Raw genomic sequence first — 25,749 nt, forward strand, 5'->3', positions numbered from 1 at the left:
TTGTGGCCAAGGAGGCTTTTTGGGAAGGGAGAGGAGAAGGTGTGGAAGGTGCTGGGGAGCCTTCCTCGATGCCCCCAGGGAGGAGGAGGAGGAGGAGGCGATTCCCGGCAGTGTCCGACCTCACTCCGCGGCCGGGGCCCCGCTGCCGAGAGGGGATTTGCAGCTGAACTCTGCTCAGAAAGTCGCTCCCAGCCTTTTCTCATTTCTTTCTGGATTTAAGGCAGCTTCCAAATTCCTGCGCCGCCAAATCCTGCCTGGGACTGCCAGGAAAGCCGGCCAGCAGCAAGTACGTGCCGTTTGTGTACCCAGCGCACAGCCAGGCTCGCTGTTCCCCTGCGGGCGATGGGACGGAGCTCCAGCCCTCCCCAGGACGTGACCCCGGCCCTTCCCGGGACCCCCTGCCCTGGCTGCTGCCCGGCTGTCACCTCTCCTTTTTATGCACCAAAACACCCCACCCCAGATTCCCTAAACTTCACCTCTTGACCGCCCTCCCCGTAACCTCCCACCCAGCCGTGGAAGGAAACTCGCTGGCTTCGTGCACTCCCCGAGGGATTTACGATCCCAGGGATTTCCTGCGCTGCCTGTCATCGCTCTCCCCCCTCCCGCCACCATCAAACCACACCCGGTTGTTCCAGGGCGCTCCTTCCAGGTTGCTTTATGCATTTTTGTTTCTCCCTCAGGAGGGTTTTAGGGCACAGCGGCCGAGCGATGAAGCAGCCTCGAGGTCACAGCGAAGGGCACACCTTCGGTCTCCATGGGGAATGTCAGTGCCTGGGCAAAGGGGATGGGGAAAACGCTGCATCCCTGCTTCCCGAGGCGCTTGGGGATTCCAGGGAACCCACCCCGGGTGACCCTGGGGGAGCCGAGAGCCGGCAGGGCAGGGGCTGCACCCGCAGCATCCTCCCGGCCAGGCGGGGATGCGGGGATGCGGGGCCGGCTCAGCCGAGCCCACCCGTGGGACGCCTGATCCGCTCTTTCCACCGGTGACTCATGGAAAAACCGACTTGTTTTGCAGCGGCGCTCGGCATGTCGGGTGATCCTGCCTCCCTGCCTCGCTTGTCTGTCTTTCTTTAAAGGATCATTGGTGTAAAAGCTCTGGGACCCCGATTTTCCTGTGGAGATCCCTCACCTGGATGTGTGCAGGGCTGGCTGTGCGAGCCACGCTCCATCAGCCTGCTCACCCTCCCAGGGTTGAATTTTTTGGGGATTAGTATTTTTGAGTGGCTCTTATACAATGGCCTTGGAAGCTTGGAGGGTTTCCACCGGCTCCTTGAGGTTGGTTTCAACATTCCTGCCAGCACCACCGGCTGCACGGGGCCTCCCAAATATCTCCACAAGGTTTGGGGCACAACCTGGGGTGATGGGGCTGGGGACTCATCCAGGCTTGTCCCAGGTGTCCCCACTGTCCCCAGGGCCAGGCAGGACACGGAGAAGGGAGACCTTGCTGTGTGGTTTGGCTTCTTGATGCCTCGTAGGAAGCAAACAGAATCCATTTGTAGATTTGGGTTAAAACACTCAGAACAGGAATGCTGATTCCCATCGAGTTCCCAGCACCACACTGCTTCCCAAATTCTCACCTTTCACTGCCTTTTCTCCAAGTCCTTCAGAGGGCAGAGATGGAGCACAGCCCTTTCCCAGTGGGACTGGCCCATCCCAGACCCAGTTGCAGCAGGACCCTGGGCCAGCTCTGTATTTAACTGAATTGGCTCTTTTAAAATGTTTTTTCTTGGAAATAGGCATTGAGAGGGATGTTCTGCACTGCTGTGTACCAGACCTTCACCCTTTCCTCAGGGAGCACTGACCGTGCCACTGCTCTCTGGAATGCACATTAGCAATTTTATTTTTTTGGGGTGGGGGTGCTGGTTTAGTTTGGAATCTGGCGTGGAAAATCATTTCCAACCCCCAAATTAGAAACAGAATAATAATACAGAGCCTTGTTTTGGAGGAGGTGGTGTTGTGTCATCCCACAGCAATGAGAAACTTGTGCTGGAGAGGAGCAAAGAGCTGTGATTTGTTTTTTTAACACTCCCCAAAGGACTGACGTGGCTCTGGGATGCTGCTCCTGCTCCCTTGTACCCATGGATGGGGATGGGACAGTTGCTGTGGGCAGGGGCTGTCCTTACATCATGTGAGGGGCTGTACCACCCAATGCTGTTGTTCTTACCCTTGGTTTTGTGGAGGAAAGGGGATTGTGCTGTGTGGTTTTCTGCCTTGCCCTTCCCTAAGGAGTTGGGATGGAGAGCTGATGTTCAGGGATGGGACAGGAGCCAGTATTTTGCCATGCTGGGCTGGAGGGAGGGATGAGCAGGCGTTGCTTTCTCCTTGGGATTTTCTATTTTGAATGCTGTGGATTAGAGGGAATTCACTGAGAGTTGCTCTCTCTATGGGATCTCTCCCCCAGAAAACACCAAGTCCTATGAAAACTGAGTTGGACTCAGAACAAGAAGCCATGCTGAGGCAGTAGCTAGTCCTGCCTCAGATGGGCTCACTGGCCACCCCAGCAGTCGCCAGAAAACCCTTAAAAATAACACATTTTTTAAAATTGTGAGTGGTTTCCTCATGTGTGGGAGTGGTGGCTGCTCAGACAATTTAAATGCTGAATTCCCATGCAGAGGAGCCTTCACCCCACTCTAACTCTCTTCCTAGGGATTATAACAAAGTCTACACCCCAAATGTATGCCCAAGCCAGGGTGCCCCATCTACCTTTGGGGTGTCCTCAGGACAGGTCCTGGGGGGAAAGGTCTGCATGGAGCCAGTCCCTGGGATTTAATAAGACACTTGTATGTTAAATATCAAGGGCTGATAGGAAACATGTGTCCTGAGCATTAACAGCCGTGTAAAAGATAGAGCCATGAGTTAAACCTCCAAACAGAGCGTTTCAAATAACCCTGCACGGCTGCAATCTGCACTGTTGGGGCAGCCAGGAGTGGGATGGGGAAGGTAAAATGTGTATTGCAGCTCATGGTGCTCCAAAATCCTTGGGATGGGCTCGGGACTGGGTTTTCTCCCAGCAAGGTGATGCCCAGGGATGCCGGATCACGCAGGGGTGACGTCAGCTCCTTCTTCCCCCATTTCTTCCTCCCTTTCCACCTCTCCCCCTTCTAATGTTTTTTTTTTCCTGCTTTTTCTTTTTTTTTTTTTTCCCAGGCCCCAGTTTCTCCCCTGTCGAGGCAAACGCTTTGGCTAATTAGCAAAACGTGTCAAAGAAAATGATTAATGTCCCGGGAGGAGGCCGAGCTGCCTTTGTGCCGGCATTGCCTGACTTCTGCTCTTAAAGGTTTTATTAAAAGATAAGCGAGCTCGTGACGGGTGAGCAAAGCTTGTGCTTCCCTGGATGTTAAAGGGTCGGGGAAGTGGGGGATGTGGGGCAGGTTGGGGTCACCCTCGGAGGGAGAGGAGAGGGGCTCGTGTTTCCCTGCCTCTGTGCGCCACCGTCACCGCCGTGTCTGCCCTTGGCAGGGGAAAAGACTTTAAAAAAATGGCTGAATGCCTCCTTTATTCTTCCCGGGGCAGGTAACTCAATCTCCTCAGCTGGGCTATGAATGTTGCAGTGTTACAGGGCTCTGCCTGGCTGTGCTCAGGGAGTGATGCTCTGGGGGGTCTTGGGGAGGGCATGCCCAAAATGGGCATCCCAGGGTGGGGTGGGGTGCTGGGGACTGGGCACAGCCAGGGTCCTGCACAGGACAGTGGTGGCAGCGGGGACAGAGGTGCTTGGGGACTGGTTTGGTGGTCCCTGTGGTCAGAGAGGTGCCCGTGGTCAGGCTGGATCCCAGAGGGACATCCCTGACACTTTGCTGTGGGCTGAACCCCCCATCCCAAGCCCAGGTGGGCAGCAGAGGCACAGGAGGGAATCTGAGGGTACACTCCCTCTGGTCTCCTGCCAGGACCACCATACACAGCACCCAGCTGTCCTCATCTCTCATGACTTTGGACATGTTTTCAGCAACCCTCAAAATATCCTTCTTGTAACCCAAACCCCTCCAACCCCCCAAACCAGCAGCTCTTGCAGGGGGGTCTTGGAAAAGGCAAAACTTCCCAGCAGCTCCACTGTGGGATCACATAAACCAGAGCTGGCAGTGCCACAGCATCCGTGTGCCATGCCAAAATCCCATCTGGAACATCCCTGGGAACAGGGAGAGGGTGACAGAGGTGGGACACCCCCCACACCAGCAGCACTCTGGCTGTTTTATCAGAGCAGGAGCGATTCCCAAACCCGGCAGGCACTGATGTCTGAGCCCCTGGATGCACATCAGAGGGGGTTTGGGAGGGGGCACAGCTGGCAGGAGCCTCGGGAGGGGCTGCAGGAGCTGCTCTGTGAGGTTTTCCTCCAGCAAACAGACCTCTGGGCTTAATAAGCTATTTGTAAAACTGGCTGTGGATAAACAAGAGGCCGTGTGTCAGGCTGAAGGCGGCCTCGCAGGGCTGCGCCGCGCGGGGTGGGACCTCAGCACAGAAATATTTTCAAGATAAACAGAGGAAAATGAGTCCTGGAGGAGGCTGGAGCCACTGGCAGCAGCACGCCGCTCCTCTCCAAGATTATTTCGGGGCAGGAACTTGGCTTTCTGCACATGCAGCTTTTTTTTTTTCCTGCCTCTGAAGGAAACCTCGCGTGCTGCTGATTCAGAAATAAACCTGAGGAGCGGTGGGCACTGCAGGCAGCAGTGAGGAGATGTGCAGAGCCCGGGGCTTGCAGGGGAGTTTTGGGCTGAGGGCGAGGAGCTGGGATGCACAGCTGCTGCTGCAGATCCCCCTGGTCAGAGCTGCCTTCCCTGGAGAACCCTTGGGCTCAGGTAACAATATTGGGTTGGCGGTGTTCAGCTCGGAGAGGAAAAGGCTCCAGGGAGATTTTAGAGCCCTTTCCAGTGCCTAAAGGGGCTCCAAGAGAGCTGGAGAGGGACTTTGGATAAGGGCATGGAGTGACAGGACAAGGGAGAATGGCTTCCCACTGCCAGAGGGCAGAGTTATATTGAATATAAGGAAGAAATTCCTCTCTGTGAGGGTGGGGAGGCCCTGGACCAGGCTGCCTAGAGAAGCTGTGGCTGCCCCATCCCTGGAAGAGTCCAAGGCCAGGCTGGATGGGGCTTGGAGCCACCTGGGATAGGGGAAGGTGTCCCTGCCCGGGCCAGGAGGTGGAACAAGATGGTCTTTAAGATTCCCTTCAGCCCAAACCATCCTGGGATTCTGTGACTCCGGTGTGAGCAGCAGAGCTGCCCTGCCTGGCTCTGGTGCCTCCTGCCCTCCATCAGCTCCTCTGTTTCCCAGCAAAGGTAGAGGCAGCTCCGTGGTGTCCCAGGGCACTGTCCTGCCCTCTGCCAGGCTGGGAAATGGGCTGGGCTCCATCCTTCCATCCCCTCTATCCCTCCAGCCTCAGTGTCTTCTTCATCCTCCCCATCCCACCATCCCTGGGCTGGGGGGTTTGGTGCTGGTTTCCTTCTCTGTTCTGTGTCTGGTTTTTAAACTCCACAAGCATGGATTGACACCCAGCCTGGGGCAAAGCTGGGCTTGGGGCACCAAGGCTGGGACCAGCCACAGCCTCAGCAGCTGAGATCTCCCAGTGTATCTCTCTTTCTCCTCCCCACCCCCAGCAAATTTAATTAAAAGTCATTCAGATTCCTTTGAAAGAAAATGTCATCCGTCGACACAATTACACTTTAACTAACCAAAGCTGTTACAGTTCCTATATATATTGGAATCAGGCTGTCGTTATTAGTTCTAAGTAAGTAATTTATTCCCATTATTGTGTTCAAATTACAGGATATTACCCCCTGGGGAAATAATCCTGTTATTTGAAATGTAAAAAAGAATTCACATGGACAACAATGGATTCCTAAATGAACCCAACAACAGCCCCCAATCCCAGTGCGGCATCACTTGCCTCAGATAGGGAAAATATTAAGTTTCCTTTCAAAAGGTTCTTGTCTCTTCTCTTTCTCTTCTCCTGCCCCAGGTAAGGTAAAATGGACTTCTCCTCTTCAAGTGCATAAATTATTGAGGGAATCCTGGATGTGAAGGAATTTGGCGGGGAGCATGGGGGAGGCAGATATATGTGTGTGTGTGTGTGTATATATATATATATATTTTTTTAATATATATTTATGTGTGTCTCCCCTTAATTTGGTGGTGGGAAGGGAGCCCTGGGAGGGTGGGATGCGAGTGCCCAGCACGGCCCGAGGGTTTCTGCTGGAGCTGGGAACCTTTGCCTTCCTTCGGCAAAGAGCTGCTGAGGTTCTTTGGAAACACTGTTCCCTAGATCAAGATCTTCACTGAAGGCAAATAACAGCTCGTCTCTGCAACACCCAAACATAAGCAACCAATTTGGACCACCGAAAGGAAAAAGGGAGGGGAAAAAAAAAAAGAAAAGAAAGAGAAAGAGGAGGAAGAGGGAGGGGAGGGAAGAAAATCAGATACACTTGTAACCTGATTACAACAGCCAGCTATGTGTGCAAAATCACAATGCAGCTCTATAATTAAATCTCTCTTTCCCCCTCCTGCCGAGCTCTTTCCTCTAACAGGCGCGGTACAAAAACAGTCGTTAGGACATCAAATTCCAGCTCCGACAAGAGGGGACTTTTTTGTCTATAGCTTCTCAGCTCGTCTTTAAGGAAATAATAATTATAAGCCCAGTGCTGCTGGCTGACGAGCTTTGTGGAGCAGAAAGGGCTCGTCTTGTCCAATCACCCCTTCCCCCACACAGAGAGCTGGGTGATGGGAACAGAGGTGGGATAGCCCTGGGAGCCAGCCCTGGACACCCCCTCCTTGTGCTGGATCCAGGGGGAGAGGAAAGCCTGGGGTCTAACAAGATGCTCGGAGTCACAGAGCCCTGCTGAATCCACCTCCTGTGTTTTAGCACCTGCAGTTTGGTGGCACAGGGTACTCCCGGGTGGGTCTGGATGTTTGGGAGTGCACAAAGCACCTGTGAGGGATGTGAGGAGCCAGTGGCTTCAGGGACAGCAGGAGAGCTCCTTCCACAGCAGTTTCCCCCCTGCCAGATCTGGGCTGCAGGGTGATGGGGGGATGCCATGGAAGGGATCAGGTCAATGAACCCCCAAAAGCAGCAGGGAAGGGACCCCCAGCACCGTGGATGGGAGGTGGGGAGCAGTGCTGGCAGCCTTTCCCCAGCCCAGCCTGTTGATTTACTCCACGCTGCTCACAGAGAGCTATTCCCATCCCTGTGACACCCAGCACGTGCTTTTGCTGGCAGCTGTGGGCTGGATTCAGCCTCAGGGACCCAGTTCCTCGAGGGCAGGCTCCTGCTTGCTTCCTGGGGGTATTTTTGGGAACAAGTCTTGCATCCCATCTTCTTTCCCACTGCGAGTCGAGGGCAGGTGCGTTGAGCTCCTTGCAACTGGTGCAACGACTCACAGGACAGCGAAGGAAAAAACCCGGCAGCAGGAAACCCTCCAAAAGGCCCCAAAGTGCAAGATAACCACCAGTGAGACAGGATTTATCCACCACAGCTCATCCTGGCAGCCAGCACGTGCAGGAGGGCACGACCGAGGGCGGACGCGAGCTTTGCAACGCGCGGCGTGCGACACGGAAACTCAGATGCTGCTCCAATAAAGCTGTGCAGGTTTGGTTTTAATGGCAATTAACAGCTGTTAAAAGGTGAAGGATCTATTCTGCTAACACCCAGTGCTTCCCATGCCTTTCATGAAGGGATTTGAAAATACATTTGTGAGTGTTAATTTTAAGCCACCCTAATGTACCCCGGGGAGGTGGATGGGTTTACCCTGTTTCCAGGCAGGGAAGCTGAAGCAGGCCAGGGCACAGCGTGGGGATGAGCATTCAGTGCTGGCAGAGGAGGTGAAATCCATGTCTGGCTCTGGAAAAGGGATGGCAACAAGCCGGGGACGAGTTTTCACCAGCACTTCCCCAGTCTTTTATTTTGTGGGGAGATTAACTTGGTGCAAAACCAAAGGCACTCACGAGTTTAACCTTCAGCAGGACCCTCACGCTGGGGGGGGCACGTAGGAAATCGTCTTTCCCTGGGAGATGCTGCAAATCTGGATTTTCCAGTTCCTGGAGGGCTCTGCTTGTTTAAATTAGAAGCAGATAGGAGAGGTGAATTTTAAGAAGGACAGAGCAAAGGCACACAAGTATGCAGTTAACTTCTAAACTTCTCTCTCTGGCTCTCCCGCTGAGTAAATGCTTTAGGAGCTTCAAACCACAGCTTTTAATATCTCCTTAACATGCCCCGCGATTCCTTCCCCCCTGTCAAAACAGCGAGAGCAGCTGTGAATATTTTCCATTTTAGAATGTTTTGTATGCATGCGAAAGTACCTGCAGCTCCAGTGGGCTGGGCTAGGGAGAAATGCTGGAGCCAAGGGTATCTATTTTATATCAAACCTCAAAATAGCACATGCTCCTGCCTCTCTCTTGCTCGTGTCCTGCATCCAGGAGGGTATTTTTGATTTAACTGACAGATCAAGGGAAAAATCCCCAATTTACTCTGTTGGTACAGAAGGTCTTGTCATTCCGAGCTCAGCTCACCTGGATGGAGGGTTGTTTTGAGTTCCCAAATGCAGAACCTGTAATGGAGGGGTGTAGTATGGGGACTGCAGTTTTGGGGAGGTTTCCCATGCACGTTTCTCCACTAAACCACATTTTTTCCTCTGAAAGGTGTAACTGCCGTTTCCGTGCCTTACAACCAATTTAGCAGCTGATCCGTAGCCAAAAAATGCAGGCAGTAATTACAGCTTTGGGGTTGGTGCTCTTCTCAAAGCTCTCTATGGGTTGTGAATGTCAGCCCTCCCCCCTGACTATTTTTTCCCCGATCTTGGATGAAAAAAGCTTATTATTGGGTAAAAGGGAAAAAAAATAAATCCAGCCTGATGTATCCAAGGGCCAGTCTAGCTGCGAAAAAAGCCCAGTAAAAAAAGCCCAGGGGCTTGGTGGAGGTCGTGGAAAGCAAAGGGCACCCAGCATGGGGCAGGTCCTGGCACTGGGGGATCCCAGCTCGGGATTTGGGGTGGAAGTGAGTGCACAGGTGGCAGAGAAGGAAAACAGGGTGGGATTGTGTATAAATATCCACCCTCCTGTTCCAGGCAAGGAAAAAACCCCATCAGTCTGTATTTGGACTCAAAACCAGCCTGGTTTGGGACATGTTTGGCTTTACAAAGCCCAGAGCTGAGGGATCAGAACTGCTGTGAACAGGGGGGAGGGCACTGACCACATCCCTGAGCATCCCCTGGCCCCTCTCTCTTCTTCCCTGCTCTGGCTGGGATGGTGAGGACGCTGCAGTCCCCAGCTGCTGCCAGGCACTGGGTCCAGCCCCTGGTGGTGGTCACTGCTTGGGCTCCCCCTCCATGCAAAGCCCGCTGCCAGGCTGAGCACAAGGGTTATAATCAGCCAGGATTTATGGAGCAAACCGAAATCCCGAGATGTTCTGGTCATTAATCAGAAATTCTTTGCTCAGTTCCCAAACCGTTTCCCTGGGGATCTCCTCGTTGGGACCCCCCACTCCACAGCCCCCTCCCCAGGGATGGCAGCTCCTTCATTTCAGGCACAGGGGCTGGGGTAGGGAGGGACCCCAGGCGTTGGAATTATCCAAGCCCCCCCACTGATAAATAAATCACCACGGATGCATCGGAATAAACCCCAGCAGGGCCCCCCTTGCCTTCAAATCCCACCTCTGTCCCTACAGGGTTTTATTTGGGAGGGATGGGACATTGCTGTCAGACTCGGTTCTGCTTTTAAGATGGGGGGAAGGAATGAAATCAGGGCAAAGCTTTGCCGACGCGTTGGCATCGTCGCCGTCCGCGTTTTAATGTGATTTATGCCTGGATTTCTAAATCCAGCCACTGACTGCACGCTTTAAATATAGCTCCAAAAACACCCTGAAAACGTGTAGTAAGCACGTTAGAACCAGCGGGCGGAAAGGATGCACAGCACCCCCCAGCTAAGGATGGGGAGCATGGAGGGGGATTTGTGGGGGAAAAAAGGGGGATTTTGGGGGTCCCAGCACATGGGGATGGGGGTCCAGCTGGGCCTGTGGGTGCAAAATCGAGAGCTGGGTTGGCAGCGAAGGGGTGAGTGTCCGCCACCCCCCACACCTTGGCAGCCCCCCAAAACGGGGGAGATGTGTTGGGGGTGGGGGGCATGGGTTTGCTTTGCCTCCCACGTCTCCAGAGAGCCTCCCCCAGCTCCCCCCAGACCCAGATTCCGCCCCCCTGTCCTACCTGCATCCCGGGAGGGGAGGCAGTGCCCGGTGTGGGGCTGGGGGCTGCGAGCCCCGCATCGCTCCGCTGCCTCCTGCCCGCTCCCCTCCGCCTCCGCGGGCACCGGGAATTTCCTGTTCGTCCGGGGAGGGGAGAGAAGGCAAGAGTGGAAAAAAGAAGAACAACAAAACAAACCAAACCAGGAAGAAACGCCAAAACAAAACAAAATGGAGAATAAATAGGTGGGGGAGGGGGAGGGAAAATAAAAGAAAATTAAGGAAAAAGGGCAAGGGGAGAGAAGGAGGGAGCGGAGCCGGGCGCGAAGGGCGGGAGGGGGTGCCCCCTCCCCGGGGGGGGGGGCGGGGGGCGGCCCGGGGGCGGGCGGCACCGTGGGAACCTGCCGGGAGCCCGGGGCACCGGGATCGGGACGGGGATGGGGATGGGAAAGGGAATGGGAATTGGGGGCATAACGCCGTGCGGCTGCTCGCGGGACATCCCACCCCCCTTCCCCGCCCCGATGTTATTTTCAATAAAAATAGGTATTTTTGCAGAAAGCGCTGTTTGCGGCAAAGCTTTGGCGCGGGGCGAAATGTGGGAGCGGCCGCTACCCCCCAAAATTGCACGGGGTACCCGCAGCCCCCCATTGCGGTGCTGCAGGGGTGGGGGGATTATTGGGGAAAATAATAAGAGTAGCCGGGATTTCATGTGGAAAACGCTGGGAAAACAGGCTCGCCCGCAGCACCGCGCCGGAGAGGGAAAAATAATAATAATAATAACAATAACAATAATAATTAGAAAAACGCGTATGTTAAATCGTAAGGGCGCTTTTTTTTTCCTTTCCTATTTTGTTTTCGGAGGGTGTTTTGCAGCAGCGATGCCCCAGCCAGGAGCTGCTGTACAAGATGGCTCCCGGCCGGGGGAAGGGAAGGAGGAGGAGGAGGAGGAGGAGGAGGAGGAGGAAGGGCTGGAGTTGCAGGGAGGGGGGGCCGTCCCCCCCCGCCCCGCCCGAGCCTGCTTTTTCTATTTTTTATTAGCATTTCCCTGATTTATGACATGCCAACCCCCCGGCCCGGGGACAGCGGCGGGGAGGTCCGGGCGTGAAGGCATTAAACATTTATAAAATATGCTTTTAAAGCCACATAAAAGCGATCAAACCATTAATATTTTTTTTCCCCTCACCCCCAATTCCCCCGGTTTTTTGGGTTTTTTTTTTGGTTTACTAAGGGAGACTGGGAAAAGAAGCGCCCTCCCCTTGGAGGCATCGGGGTTTGAGCCCTCGCCTCTGACGCAGTTTTGCTCTTAAATATAAATAAAAACATAAATATATATTATTGTTATTTATTATTATTATTTTCGCGTTAAACAAGGGCCTTGAGCAGCGTGAGAGCTTTTCGACAAACTCGATTTTGCTTGGAACGTTTGAAAACAAGCAGATTTTTGGGGCAGTTTCTCCTCTTTTCTGGCCGGTGTCCCGGTGCGCGCCTCGAAACTCCTGTCCGGGGGGCTGGGGCGGGGGGGACGCTTTATTTTTATTACTTTTAATTTATACCGGATTAAATTAGATTTTTTTTCCTCCTCCCCTTTTTCGTTATAAAAGCCGATCCTTGTTTAATTAAGAAAAGAAGCAGGGAAGGAGGGGGGGGTTTGGCAGCGATGGGACGTCCCCCCCCACTGCTCCCCGAGGAATGCTCTGTGCTGCGCAAAGGGAAAAACACATTAAAAATAGGGAGGAGAGGGGGGGAAAGAAAAATAAATTAAAAATAGAAAGAAAGAGAAAAAAAAAAGGAAAGAAAAGTAAAAGTTGGTGCGGCAGCGCTGGGGGGCCGCCCCGCTCACAATCCGGAGGGGGGGGGAGTGTGTGCGTCTCCTCCCCCGGCGTCCCTTTTCACCCTATTTTTGAATTTTTGGGGAGGCGGGGCCCTCAGGGAGGGCAGGGGACCCTCCCCCGCTCCCCCCCCCGGCCCTGAAAGGCCGCTTTGTCCGCGGCGGGGCCGTGGGAGAGGGCCCGGCGGCACTTCCCCCTCAGCCCTGCCCGGGCGGGATGAAGGATTTCACCCGCGCAGATAATGAAGGGGTCGCGGGGCGCTCCCCCCTCACGGCCCCGCTCGGCGCGGGGCACCCGCGGCCGCTCCCCGCCAACCGCCCGCCCGCTCCGGGCGGGAGCGCGGGGGCAGCCTGGAAACAGCAGCGGGAGCGCCGGGGGCGGGGCAGGCGGGGGGCCTGGAAACAGCCGCCTGTTTACCCGCCGCTGAGTGACAGCCTGGACGGCCAATGGGAAGGCGCAGAGGGGCCGCGGGTCCGCCCCCGCCGCGCCGAGAACAATGCGTGTTTCATAGCCCCGCCGCCGCCGTTTTTCCCTCCCCCATTCCCCCGGTTTTTCCCTCCCTCCCTCCCGCCCCGCGCTCGCGCTCCCCTTTTTTTTTTTAATAATTTTTTTTTTTCCTCCCTAATTTTTTTTTGTATTCCTCTCTCTCTCTTTTTTTTTTTTTCTTTTTTTTTTTTCCCCTCCTCTTCCCTTAAGCGCCGCCGAGCCGCGCGCGCGGGGCCGGCCCGGGAAGGGGGGGGTGTGGAGGCGATGCTGCAGCTCGGCGGGGCCCCGCCGCTCCATGGCGCGGCCGCCACCGCGTCGCTCCCGCGCTGCTGCCCCTGAGGAGCGGAGCGGAGCAGCGGAGGAGCCGGGCGGCGGGCAGGGCGGCGAGCCGGCACCCTCCGCCCCAGCCCCGCACCGCCGCCATGCCCCGCGACCAGGCGGCCTGACCGCGCCGAGGTAGGACCCGCACCCGGATCCGCACGCCGACCCCGGGGCGGCGGTCCCATCTCCCTCCACCCCTCCGAACCCCCTCTTCCGCCACATCCCTCCCGCTTTTTGCCCCTTTTTTGCCGTTTTCCCCTTTATTGATTACTTTTCTAGCTGGGATCCGGCCGCTCCCGCAGCCCCCGGGGTGAGGCTCGCCCCGAGCACCCACGCAGGCAGGGTTTAATTAATTTTAAAATTCACTCGAAAATAATTTTTTAAAAGCCCCAACAAAGCAAAGCAGTGAGATTTTTGGGGGTATAATTTTGCATTCCTCCCCTCTTTATTTTTTTTCTTTGTTTTGTTGGTTTTTTGTTTTTTTTTTTTTTTTAATCATCCCTCCCCCGCGCTGGAGCAGCCGCCCGGGAGCCGGGACGGGCGGCGGGGCCGGAGCGGCGGCTCCCGGGGCTCCGGTAGCGCTTGGAAAGGGTTTGAGGGGGAGAACCTCCACTTTATCCCCGCAGTGTTTATTACTTCTGGCTATCCCGGTGCAAAATACGGCGGGCGAATGGAGCCTTTCATCAGGCTGCGAGTACAAATATAGATAGTTTTATATAAATGGTTGGGTTGGGTTTTTTTGGTTTTTTTTGTTTTTTTTCGCTGTGCCGGGAAATGATAATACGGGTTTTGTTTTCCCGAGTGAAAGCGGCGCTGCGAAAAGGAAAAATAAAAAAACCCAGCCCAAACAACAAGCCCAGTCGGTGGTTTGGAGCCGTGGGAATGAGCTCCAAAAGAAGCGAGGAACGGGGCTGCCGGAGAGATGCCGCTGCCGGAGCCCGCGGCGGGGGAGAAATAAAGAAAATGGGGGAAAAATAAAAAAAAAAAAAACTAAAAACTGAAAAAAAAAAAAAGAGGGGGGAAAAAAAGAAAGAAGAAATATATGAGTGGGTGTTGTTTTTTTTTTTTTTTTGGTTGTTATTTTGGGATTTGTGTGTTTGTTTTCCGGGGCGAAGTCCCGCGTCCCCGCTGGTCGGTCCCGCCGGAGCCGGGCTGCGGGCGGGCGCTGCCCGGCCCGGCCGGGGCTGCGGCCGTGACAAATGTAACTCTTGGGAAAAAAAGTTTAAATTCTTCAAATACTATTTTTAAATACTTAGGGGTTTTTTGTCCCTGCCTTTTGCCACAAGTTTTCCTTAGAATTTTTTTTTTTTTTTCCTCCTCGCTTCTTCCCCGTTCTCTGCCCTCCACTCCGGGAAGGTGCGGGTGGGTTTTGGGGGGGTATTTTTGGGGGTGGCTGTGATCAGGAGGGTATCAGGGCATGTCGTCTCACCGCACCTCCCCCTTCTTTTTCTCCTTTGCAGGCAGCGCCGAGACCGCCGCGCCGGGGCTGGCTCCCTGCACCGCGCCATGGGACGCTTGGACGCCTTATTTTTGAAAACCATCTGATTTTTTGGGGGAGGAGGAGAAGGGGGGTGGGGGGCGGGGGGGGGGGGGGGGCGGGAAGGCGGTGGCGGGCATCGACAGCGATCCGGGAGACTCCGTGAAGCCGGCGAGTGGATGATGGATGGCCGAGATTTCGGGCCCCCCCGCTCGGTGCACGGCCCCCCTCCGCTGCTCTCCGGGCTGGCCATGGAGAGCCACCGCCTGGGAGCCACCGGCCGCCTGGCCCCCGCCGCCGGGCCCATGGCTGCCGGGCTCCCCGCCGCCCTCCAGCCCGGAAAATTCCTCGCATCGGGCATCAGCCTCCACTCCCACCCGGGTAAGGCTCCGCGGAACCCCCGCGCCTTCCCTGCCTTCCCTCCGCGGCGAACCCGGGATCGGGCTTTAACCACCCCCCCACCCCCCCCCCCCGACCCCCAAAATATAAATATCGTCGTGATAATTATATATTTATGCAGCTTTTTCGCGTGTTTTGCCCAAGTGTTTCCTCTTTCGCGTGGTTTTGATTTGGCGAAAAAAAAATAGGGGAATGGGGAAGAAGTACGAAAACGAATAGGGTGATGGTGGAAAAAATAAGGGAATGGAGTAAAAAATAGAGGAATAGGGGGAAAAATCGTGCCTATCGGATAGAAGTCCCCCCTTCCAGCGTACGGTTTTGTTGGCACTGAGGAAAATCCCCGCCGCGGCGGCTGCGGAATAAATCCGGGGAATAAATCCGATTTTCGGGAAAGCTGGGAGAGGCGCAGATCGGGTTGCGGAGGGACGGGACCGCGCTGCCCGGTGCTGGCCCTTCCCGGACAGCCGAGAAAACCATCCCTGGGCTGGGGAAAAGGGGTCAAATGGGGCTCTTTTGGTGATTTCTTGCCTGGTGCAGCCCGAGCCCCGCTGAGGTCCCGCTGCCCCCGGGTAGCGCTGCCGGCACCGCTGGTTTTGAAGGTGGGGTGTTTTTTTTTGTTTTGTTTTGTTTTGTTTTGTGGTTTTTTTTTTTTTCCCTCCGAAATTCTTATTTTTTAAACCCGCGAACAAAGCTACCATGCAGTGTACAGTGACTGCTCCCTCCTTGAATTTTTTCCCCCTTCTCGACGCATTTCATCCTCGGGCAGTCCCACGGCTGCATATCCATTAAAAAAAAAAAAAAAAAAAAAAGTAGACGCTGAAATTTACGCGGTTTATTTTTTTGCCCACAGTCAGCTTCTTATTTATTTCTTTAAATTACTTTTGTTTTTTGGAGGCTTTTCATTTTTTTCCCCTTTTCCGAGCTCCCTTTCCCAGCGGCTCGCGGAGTCCGGCACTGCTGGGAGGACGCTGCCGCACTCTCCTGCCCACGGTCCTGTAGGAGGACACAAGGGATTTCTGACCGTTTGATTTCCCTCCCTGGCTCTATTTTAATTTTTTTTTTTTTCCGCTTTCTTTCCCCTGGGCGTGGAGAGGTGACTCGGAGTTTACTTTAGGCGTTGGGAGGGTGACAGGTTTTGCAATAATAAACCTGCTTTTCTCCCAGCCGCCCGGGATGAATGACTTTGAAATTTGCAAACCTGATTGCCAACATCTGCAGAGAAGGAAGCAGCCTGAATCGAGGGAAAAAGATTTATTAGTTTTAGACTAGGTGGCAGTGCCAATTTCCCAGGTGCTAAGAGCAGAGGTGTAAAGCGAACGGGGCTATGAAGCCAAGCACATGGGCAAACACCTTATTTTTTCCTTCTCTTTTGTATTTTTTTTTCTCCTCCCTTTTTTTTCCCCCTGGTTATTTTTTTCCCCGCTCTCCTCCACCTCTTAATGCAGTAGAATATGATCTTTGCAAAAATTCATCTTGACGATCTCAAGCCAAACCGAGCGTGGGTTCTTGGTATTTTTAAAATTATTCTTATTTTTTATTGGGTAATTTTTTTTTTTTTCAGTTTTATTTCTCCTCCCAAGGTTTCCTTTTCTGAAATCCAGGCAGGTCAGGAGGGAGGCACAGAGCTCTGGCTTCTCTAAGCTGACCAAGCTCAGTGATGCCGTCTCGGAGCTTTCCTATCACCCTGGGAGAGAGCCTCAGATTTGAGTCCCCTCACAGAGGGAGTGGGGTGTGTGACACCTCCAATTCTTTCTTACTGCGTTCTTATTTTATTTTTAAAATAATTTTTATTTTCCTTTTTCTGGGAGTTGTTTGAAATCCCCTGTCCCTGCACCTCAGTGGTGCCCGGTCTCCCCGTCCGCTCCCCGGCACGATCCTCGCAAAGCTCGGCTTTGTCACGGCAATTCCCAGTCAGGCTAAACTCCATTAAAAAGATCTGTACAATTAACAGCCGAAACTCCCATTAAACCACAACAGCGGGATAGGCAGGGATATTTTTTGTTGTTGTTGTTTTTTTACGGCTTTAACAATATCGCCTGAAATGATGATTGCTTCCTGCTACCGAGGGGCCCTTTGTAGGTTTGCGTTCGCAGTGCTGTTGGTGTGTGGTTTTGGTGCTTTTTTTTGTTGTTGTTGTGTTTTTTTTGGGGGTTTGTTTTGTTTTTAGGAGGGGTGGAACGCAAAGGCTTGTGCAAGGGGTTAAGAAAAGTGGGCAGGAGGCGAAGCCTTTAAATAGAGCCAGTTCAAACCGATCCTTAAATACCGCCGGGCTGAAGAAAGAGACTCTTGAATCCGTCCCAGCGTCTTCCGAAAATAAATACGCCCCTGTAAAAATAGCACGATTGGCCATATTTGAGAATCCAGTTATGGCCGGCACCGACTCCTTGTTTTTCCCGTACCTTCTGCTCATTCCGGCAGCCGGGCTCTGCCCCAGCGCCGAGTACGGGCTGTGTCCAGTGACCCCTGGACCCTCGGCTCCTCTCGGGGGGATTCCTGCTCCACGGTGGGGATTTCTGCTCCACGGCCCCGCTGCCGTGCGGCCGGGGGGACACAGGGACAGAAGCCCCTTTGTTGGAAGCGCAAGGAGGGAGGAGTGAGCTGGAGGCCAAGGCGGGAGCTGAGCCGGGGATGCCGTTCCCTGTCCCCCCTTGTACTCTTGGGCATCGCCATCTCCCCATCCCTGAGGAGGGCAGGGGTGTGCTCCCCCGATGGGCCTTGTGGAGGGATAGTGGAGGAAAGGGACTGTTTGCAATGGAATTTCATGCCTGGAGCTTACTGGAAGGCTTCAAAAAAGGCTGCAATCGATGGAATGAAGCAGCTGAGTCCATTAAAACAAGGGCTCGCTCTGCTCTGCAGCAGCTCAAAATATGGAGCTTTATCGTTTTGCTCCTTCCCTGTGCAACTGTCTTTGGGTCCTGGTCTCAGTTCCATCCCGGAGGAGCGTGGTGCTCTTGGCAGGCTCTGTGTTTCGGGGAAGGTGGAAAAGGCTCCCTCGGACGCGCTTGCGAAGGGCTGCTCTGGGACCGTGTCCCTGCCAGGCAGCAGTGGGGCTGTGTGTGAGCAAGGATCACCCATACCCAAAGACTCTCCAAGTTTAAAATAATAGTAATTAATAAAAACGTGCTTTTTGCTCTGTGCTGAGGTGTCCTTTCTTGGGTGGGGGGGGGGCTGCAGGAACAGATCTGTGTTTGTATAAAAGGATGCTCAGCCTCTTCCATTAAAATACACTTCAGAAACACTTTTCAGTGCTTGGGAAAAGGGACACACCACTATGAGCAGGGCTGACTAAATCCAGCTCCAAAGCAGTGGCTGGACGGAAAGACAGAAAGCAGGGCAGACAGAGGAGAGAGATTGTGTTTTCCCTGCTTTTCTACTTCACATTAGCAAGTGCATTCAAATGCAGGGATTTAAGGCAGATTGGAGACTGTCCTTGCTTCCAGGCCTGCTGTGCCCGGGGAGAAGTTTTCCAGACAGCTGGGCCAGGTAGGAGAATAGGAAAAGAAATAAAAATACCCTTCCATCCCCCAGGACAGCGCTGCTGTGCCAGCAAAATCCCGCTGTAGCCATCCTTATAATGGCAAAATGGTGCTTCTGCTGAGCCCGCAGATTTTGCAGGAGGCCTTGCTGTCGGCAATGCCAGTGGAAGCACAATTCACTCATCAAACTGCATCCATGCTAAACTTGCTTTGCTGATAGAGAGACTGGGATAGTGTGGATCGGGCACTGGAGCGATCCGTGCCCCGCTGCTCCGTGTTTCTTGGAGCAGGATGGCTCCCGGACCAGCGGCGGAATTTTGCCCCTGGTTCTGCACAGCTCTTCTTGGTCCCGTTTTGATGCTGCAAGGAAAATACCGTCGGTGTTTAATGGCCCTTGAAATCGTGGTTCCCCCTCCCTGCCTGCTCGAGGGGTGGTGCAGGGGGCTCCTTGGGGCAGGGGCTCGGTGTAACACCGGGAGGAATGCGGACGGCCTGGAGACCTGCCTGGGAGGATGCCTCCCCTCCCTTGGGGCCCTGGTGAAATGAGATGCTTTTTGAGACGTGTTTTCAGGCAGAGCAGGGAGTGTGCCTGCCCCAGTGGGGCTCGAGGAGGTGGTGCTGGGCAGTGATGTTGTGCTCGGTCCCGTCACACTCTGCTCTTCACACCCAGCATCCCCGGGGGTGGAGGAAGTGCTCGGCCACGGATTGATGTCCCTGCAGCTCCCTCGGGCTGGTGGCCAACTCGTAGGCTGTGAGGAAGGCAGGAGCAGTGTCTGGGCTGAAATGGTGGTGCATTTGTGCATTTTTGGGAGTCTCCCACCCTGAGCTCCTGTGCGTTTCTGATGTCCCAGTGATTTTTCCCAAGGTCCTGGTCGGCTGTGGGGTTGCATTTCCATCCTTCAGGAGCAGTGGGAAGGACTCTCCTCCCTGTGCTGCATGCTACATTGAAGTGCCCATCCCAAGCACCCAAGCAGTGGTAGCTGGTAGGGATGTTGGGCTTGGAATGTGGACAAGAGCCCAAAGGCCAATGTGGTGATGTAAACTTGCTCGGAGCAAGGTCCTGCGGGATCCTCTGCAGTGTGAGGATTTCCAACACCTTCCCAGGTGAATGGGCAGGAGTCTGTCCCTGCCTCTGGTAACACTGGGCTGGTAAAGGTGTCATTAGTGTGGTTTCCAGCAGCCTTTCTCCCAGTTGGAGTGAGCCTTGCCTCCTACCCAGTACAGAGTCTCCTTGGTAGGGTTGGAAAACCACGGGTCCCATCCCTGACTGATGGTGTGCCAGAGAAAATCTGATCTGAAGGGAGAGCCGGCACTAGAAATCCTAGCCGGGGGTGGCATGGGGCACTGGGCAGGCCCCTGGTGTTGGGGACAAGCTCCTGCTCTTTCCCAGCAGAACAGCTGTTGGAGAAATGGAAATCGCTGGGAATTAATCTCACTGCAGACGCGGTTAGCAGAGCAGGGCTTTCGTAAGGGAAATTTTAGATCTCCTTCCTAGGATAACCCAGGGTAAAGCTGAAATTAGTTTATAATTATATAGTAAATAACCCCCCATCTTGTCGTTTCACCATCTTCTGATGAATATGGAAATGAACATTGTTAATGGGAATTAACGTCATTATGGCAGCCTTCCAGGTGAGCGCCTTGCGGTTCGGCCGCGGCTGCGACCGGCGCGAGGGTGTCGGATCACCTCCCTGAGCTGGGGTTAGCGCCTGACGAGTCCAAACAAGGCCCCGTGTGTTTTCACCGTGTACTAAACTGGTCCAGTTAAAGCTCCAGGCAGGAGGTGGTGCAGGGAATCGGGGCCAGCCTGGCATGTGCTGACACGAAAGCTGCCGTGCCGGGACGAGGAGATGTTGGTCTGGGTTAGGTAACGTGATCCAGCATCGCCTGCTCGAGGTGCCGAGGACAAGGGAGTGCTTTGTTCAGCCTCCCTGCTGAAACGGAGAGCACGCTGCGCCCTGAACAACCTGAAAATGCGGGCAGGATGGAGGAGCTAAGGGCAGCCCCGAGCTCCCTGCCCGTTGGAGCCGGGCTGAGGGAGCAGTGCCGTGTCCAGCAGCGCAGCCTCTCGCTGGCTTTTCCAGCTGGGGATGCTCTTTGAAAACCAGAGTTTGGGAGGGGACCGCTCTGGTGTGGCTGCCTCACCCTCGCCACCAGGATTTGGCGGTTTCCTTCTCCCCGTCTTTCCTCCCATCCCCGCGTTTCTGGCTGGCTTCGCTCTGGGATGCCACAGCTGGATGTCTGCAGGCATCACCGCTCACCCACCGACGCCGTCCCTCTCTGCTGTTTATTTGCTTTGCTTATTGTTCGCTTCTCCCCAGCTCTTAAACACCAGAGGGACGGCAGCCACGCAGCCCCTTTAGCTCGGTCCCGGTGGGCGCTGGCTGGGGACACGCGGCAGGAGCCCCCGGTGCAGCAGTGACAGTTGGGCTCGCTCCCCACGCCGCCAGGATCAGCTGTTGGGTGCACAATATGCTCCCGTTTTCCTCTCCAGCTGTTGCTGCTGACGGTTATGGGAAGCGAAAGGTAGTTGAGAGTTTGGCAGCGCTAAATCAGGGAAGTGATGGGCAGAAAGGAGGGGCTGAGGAAGGGGGGGCTCAGTGTGTCTGAGGCTGGGTTTTGTTTAAATCCAGCCAGATTGAAATAGTGGCAAAAGGATTGAAGTGACCTTGGGAATAAATTTTATTGCCAGCGTAGCAGTGGCCAAAGAGCCATTTTGAGGGAGCTGGATGCAGGCAGGCAAGCTAAACATGGTGGGCTTGGAGCAAGGGAAGGAGCAATATTCAGGAAGGATTATGTCTTTTTAGAGGAATAACAGAAATTTTAAGGCACTCAGCTCTGTCTCTCTGGAGCTGTATCCCCGGCAACTTCTGCAAAGGCTGCTCCTGCTTCTGCCTCCATTCATCTTATCCTGATGCATCCCTGCCAGCAAAGAGCTCTTTTTACCTTCGTTAGTTGGATGTATTGCCCCTAATTCCCTTCATGCCCCCATCCCTTCTCAGCAGAATTCCCGGTGACTTGAATATGCTTTTAACACATCTGGTTTAATTGCTTTTAATCAATAAAGAATTTAAAACATTAATGGCAGTGGCCGTTGTGCTGGGGAGGAAGGGTTTTGGAGGGACTGGGCCGTGTGCTGCTCGCAGGCAGCGTGTGTGTGGATGAAGCAGCTCCTGTGATAGCGCCAGGCAGTGTGTGTCATCCTGGTGTTTGTGTCCTGGTCTGCTGGGCGTGGGGACATCCCACAGGCCGTGTCACACACAAGCCAAGCAGATAATGCTCCAGCGAGTAGAGATCCGGGCGGGTGAGTAAGGAAGGGTGCGGGCACCTTGCCGGGTGCCTGTGAAGCCGCGGCTCCGCTCGGATGGGCAGGGCACGCTGTGCCAGGCTCCTGGAGTGTGCGGCGTGCCGGGGTTTCCCTTTGCAATCCCGGCGCTGCAGCAGGGCTTTCTCCCTAATGAGATTAGTGACACAAAGCAGTAATTCTTCTGCTACTTTTAATGGATGTTCGGGGTTTGTGTGGGATCAGAAATTCCTACTTTCATCAGATGAGCCCTCTCTGTGACTATTTTGTGGACACATCTTCCTCGGCTTCAAGGCTGACAGTCATATTGGCACAAGTGTTTCAGGCTTTCCCCTCCTGTCCCCCAGACATGGTGGATTTTATCTTATGTCCTGCTTTGAAACTCGCCATCACCCCAAGCTGCTTCCATCTTGTGGAGGACACAGAAGCTTGGTGCCGTTCCTTGGACGCACTGAACGCAGTTGGGAGGAGGGAGAAGCGCAAAAGTCATTCTTCAACCATTTTTGCAAGTACTCCTTGGTCTCCCTAGTTGACATGTGCAAGCACATACATGTGTGTGTATGTGCATATAGAGGGCACCCACGTAGTGCCTCACCTGATGGAGGGCTGGCTGTCCCTGCCTGGTGTCATCGGGGCCAGCTTGGCAATTTGTCAAGAGCCCAAGGGCTTCACTTCAATTTGAATACAGATTTGCATAATTCATCAGGAATTAAACCACACTGCCATAATATTTGCCCATGCATTTATCTCCCATTATCAGCAGTAGGGAGGTGTGGGGTCCTGGGCATTTGCTGGCCACAGATACACCTTTGCTTCATGGGTCAGTGGGTTTTGGTGCAGAAAAGGTGGCATGGGCTGATGTTCAAGAGAGTGTGGGAAGGGCGGGAGCATCTGGAAGGAAAAAAGGCTGAGTGTGGGGTCAAGAGGCTGAGCAGAGGCTGAGCTTTTGAGCCTGGTTTCCTAAGGAAAGGATTGTTACGAGGTTGTGATCTGTGTGTGGCTCCCTTTCTTCCCCCCCCAAATACCTGCAGCCTGTTGCTGAATTTTTCCCAGGCTGATTTCAGTCCCTGCAGCTGCTGTTTAAGTAAGTGCTGGTCTTTGGGAGAGGGATGCATTCACTCTTGTGGCACACAGAGCAGCACATGCTGATCTGGGAGCATCCAGCTTCACCATGCACTTACTGTGTCCTGACTATGCTCTATCCAAGGGGGATCATGAAGCCAGAGCTGATGAATTCGTTTGGGTCATTGGCAATGTCCTTGCTGCAGCCCTGGGCTGTTTCTCGGAGCTGATCCCCTCTTGCTGCGAGCCCCCTGTGTTGAGCTCAGTGACTGCTGAGCACGCAGGCAGTGGTGATGTGGTGCCCAGGTCTGATCGTGGGGCTGTGCCTCAGTTTTGCCTCGCAGTGCCACCCCCTTTGCAAAGCACCCCGAGAGGTGCTGAGCCGCAGCAGCCGCTTTGCAGACGAGAGGGTTTAAAATAAGCAGCGGCGGAGGCTGCGTCTCCCAGGCTTTGAGTCATCCCTGCTCGTGCTGACTGTGCCTGGCAGGAGCCTGGGAGGCAAAACAAACCCACATCCAGCTGCCACCTCCCCACCAGATGTTCGTGGTGGGGTGGCTGGTCGGGTTTTGGTGATGGATGCACCAGCGGAGCAGATGGAGCTGCTACCGGGAGATGCCACCTCTTTGGTGGCTGTGGTGAAACCCTGGTGGAACTGGTGGCCTGGAGCAGTCCCCAGCTTGGAGACTTGCAGTTGGGCCATTGGGAGGAAGGGGTGAGATGAACAGCCCGGGTCTGGCACTGTGCAGGCCTGGGTTTGCAGGATGGGGGGTGCTGAGGCTCCTTCCAACACTCCTGGTCCTGGGCATGGTGGGACCATTCTGGCCGTGAGCTGTCACTGTGCTGGACAGGAGGACAGGCAGGAAGGAACCCAGGGGTGATCCTGCTGTGAACCCCCTCTCACCACCCCATGCAGAGGTAAGGCAGCCAGGGCAGTGGGTGTCCATGGCAGGTGATGGGAAGCAGAGGAGAGGAGCAGGCAGGTGGCATTTACCTTTCCCTGGGCACCTGGTGTGTGTCCAGGGCTGGTGCTGCCCATCACACAGCAGAGTTAAATTTCTCAATGGGAGGGCAGGGAGATGATGCTGCACAGTCCCATTTAACCTGCTAGTGACCTGATCTTAAGTCATTGTGGCTGAAAATAGACCGTGTTCCCTCCAGGGCACGGCTAATGGTGCTGGGAAAGCTGGGATCTCTCTTTGAAGGCTGATTTAATTGCTGCTGGCAGCCACTCGGTGCAGGTGATGTGGGGACCAGCGCCGGTGCCATCCCACAATAACCTCCCCCACCGAGCTCCTGAAGCTCTCCTGGCTCTGGCAGTGAAGGGTAACGAGCTCTTTTCTAATGAAGGCACGGACAGTGCATGGGTGGTGCGTGGTTAAAGATGCGGGCAGGGCTCAGGAAGGGGGGGCTCACTTGTTTGTAGCATATTCTGCACTGAGTTTGGGTGATTAAAAAAAAGTAAGGTTTTTAAAAATGCAGTGGGTTAAATTTCTGTGCTTAGGAAGGAGGGGGAGCACCTGTACTAAAAGCGTGCATTCAGTACCAGGAGCGGAGTCAGCCTTAGTGCCCCTGTTCTGGACACCATTGGCTAAAGAATCTTCAACATGATGAAGGATGAACCGGGGCAAAGGCATTTTCATGCTGTCCTAGAAAATCAGGAGGAAGGCAAGACTGCAATCTAGCAGCCAGGTTCTGCATTCCTGGGGATATTGCTAATCAGTTTGAGAGTTAAAATTATTATTTTTTCAATTTCCATACAGCATTTTAGTAAATGTGCAGCTGAAGACTCCACCGTATCACTCCTTGCTGTTTAAGGAGAGCTGTGTGGTTGTGTAGTAAGAGCCTGGAGGTTTTGGTGGACCCCTGTTGGGGTGTCAGGTTTAATTATGCCAGTGGAAAAGGAGAGACATCCGACGTGGTGGGGGATTTCAGGCTGGGGGCATGTGGGAGAAGCTTCTGCTGTAGCAGCTGGCAGTGACCCAGGATTGTTGACACTGGTTTGAGTGTCAGGATTAGCATGGGACCAGATCGCTGCTTCCCAGACCCTGTGTTTCAGGCTGAGTGGGCTGGCTGCACATCATGTCAAGAATCCCACTGGGATGGTTTCCATCTTGACCCCCCCAGTGTGAGGAAAAGCCACTTTCACTTTGCCAGAGTGATTCGTGTCCCCACCTGGGTGGCTTTTTGCTGTCCCCATGGAGATGCTGTTAATGGGGAGATGGTGGGTGACCTTGTGGGGCATCTTCAGAGTGTTCTGTTGGTGTCCTTTTCTGAGGCATTGGCATACCTTGAATTGCCCAATACTGTTTGGTTGTATGGTGGAACCTAAGTCTCCAGGACATTGGGGCGGAACAAGTCCCTTGAGCTACTTCCTATTTTCTCCTCCCCTGCCATCTCCAGGCTCCTGGGGCTGTTCCAGCTCCTGGGTGAGGAGGTGAGTGGCAGAGCTCATCCTAATGTTATTTATTTCCATGAAAGCAGGGAAGCCTCCTATGCCCTGTGCTGACATGATGCCCTTCAGTGTCCTGTGGCTGTGGGGGGCTGGTGATTCACCACGAGGGTGACACAGGAGGAAAATCATGGCCTGGCATGGCATGGCATGGCATGGCATGGCATGGCATGGCATGGCATGGCATGGGCACGGCAGGAATGGCTGTGGGAGGGCTGTCGGAAACCTGGCGCGAGCGCGCAGTGTTCCTGCGCTGACGCAGCTGCGAGCGATAGTAAATATTGAGCAAGAGCCACTTAAAAATAAAGCAGCCTGGACACAGATTCCCACGTGGAATAAAATAAAATTAAAAGAAACAATAGAGAGCTGCGCTGAGCTGGAGGGAGAATTCGCCTTGGCTTTTAAGGTAGTGATTTTTGCAGCCGAAGGAAAGCGGCACGGCGCTGTTCAAGCCAACAGAGTCTGGGAGTGTGGACCCCCCGCCGGAGGATGCTGTCTCCGAGCACACCAGGGCCCTTAGAAGATTAAATGGGGAGTTAAATTGCCCTGGCTGTTCTGGATCCCGGGGATGGGATCGAAGGCTTTCAGGGGATGCAGAGAATTGAGGCTGTAAATTAGGGCTTTGAAGCTACTGCCAGTCCCGTGGCATGGGGTGTAAATATGGCTTTTGGGGCGGTTTTTGGCGCAGAGAGTGGTGGGTTGTGACAGCAGCTTGTGGCTGCTGGAGACAGGGATAGGGACCAGCCACTGCTGGAGTCCAGGCACATCTGATCTGGGAGCTTTGGTTTCAGCC

General features: G+C 54.2%; 1 protein-coding gene and 1 long non-coding RNA gene across 6 annotated transcripts in view; one reads left to right on the forward strand and one right to left on the reverse strand.

Annotated features, from left to right (window-relative positions):
• Positions 1-5,852: 5,852 nt before the first annotated feature.
• LOC311159983 lies at positions 5,853-10,493 on the reverse strand. The gene is made up of 4 exons (XR_014616540.1): positions 10,179-10,493; positions 8,491-8,528; positions 7,927-8,029; positions 5,853-7,822 (listed from the first exon to the last, which is right to left on the reverse strand). It is a non-coding gene; the product is annotated as an uncharacterized lncRNA (long non-coding RNA).
• A 1,792-nt stretch (positions 10,494-12,285) lies between these two features.
• The window catches only part of TNRC18 (trinucleotide repeat containing 18), a 56,776-nt gene continuing 43,312 nt past the window's right edge, over positions 12,286-25,749 (forward strand). For all 5 annotated transcript variants that reach the window (XM_084216733.1, XM_084216737.1, XM_084216736.1 and 2 more), the window contains exons 1-2: positions 12,286-12,924; positions 14,250-14,647. In XM_084216733.1, the coding sequence (XP_084072859.1) occupies positions 14,446-14,647 (202 nt within the window). In that variant the 5' untranslated portion in view covers positions 12,286-12,924; positions 14,250-14,445. The remainder of the gene's footprint in view (positions 12,925-14,249; positions 14,648-25,749) is intronic.

Source organism: Fringilla coelebs (genome assembly GCF_963513975.1).
Source record: "Fringilla coelebs genome assembly, chromosome: 16".
Classification (NCBI taxonomy): Eukaryota; Metazoa; Chordata; class Aves; order Passeriformes; family Fringillidae; genus Fringilla; species Fringilla coelebs.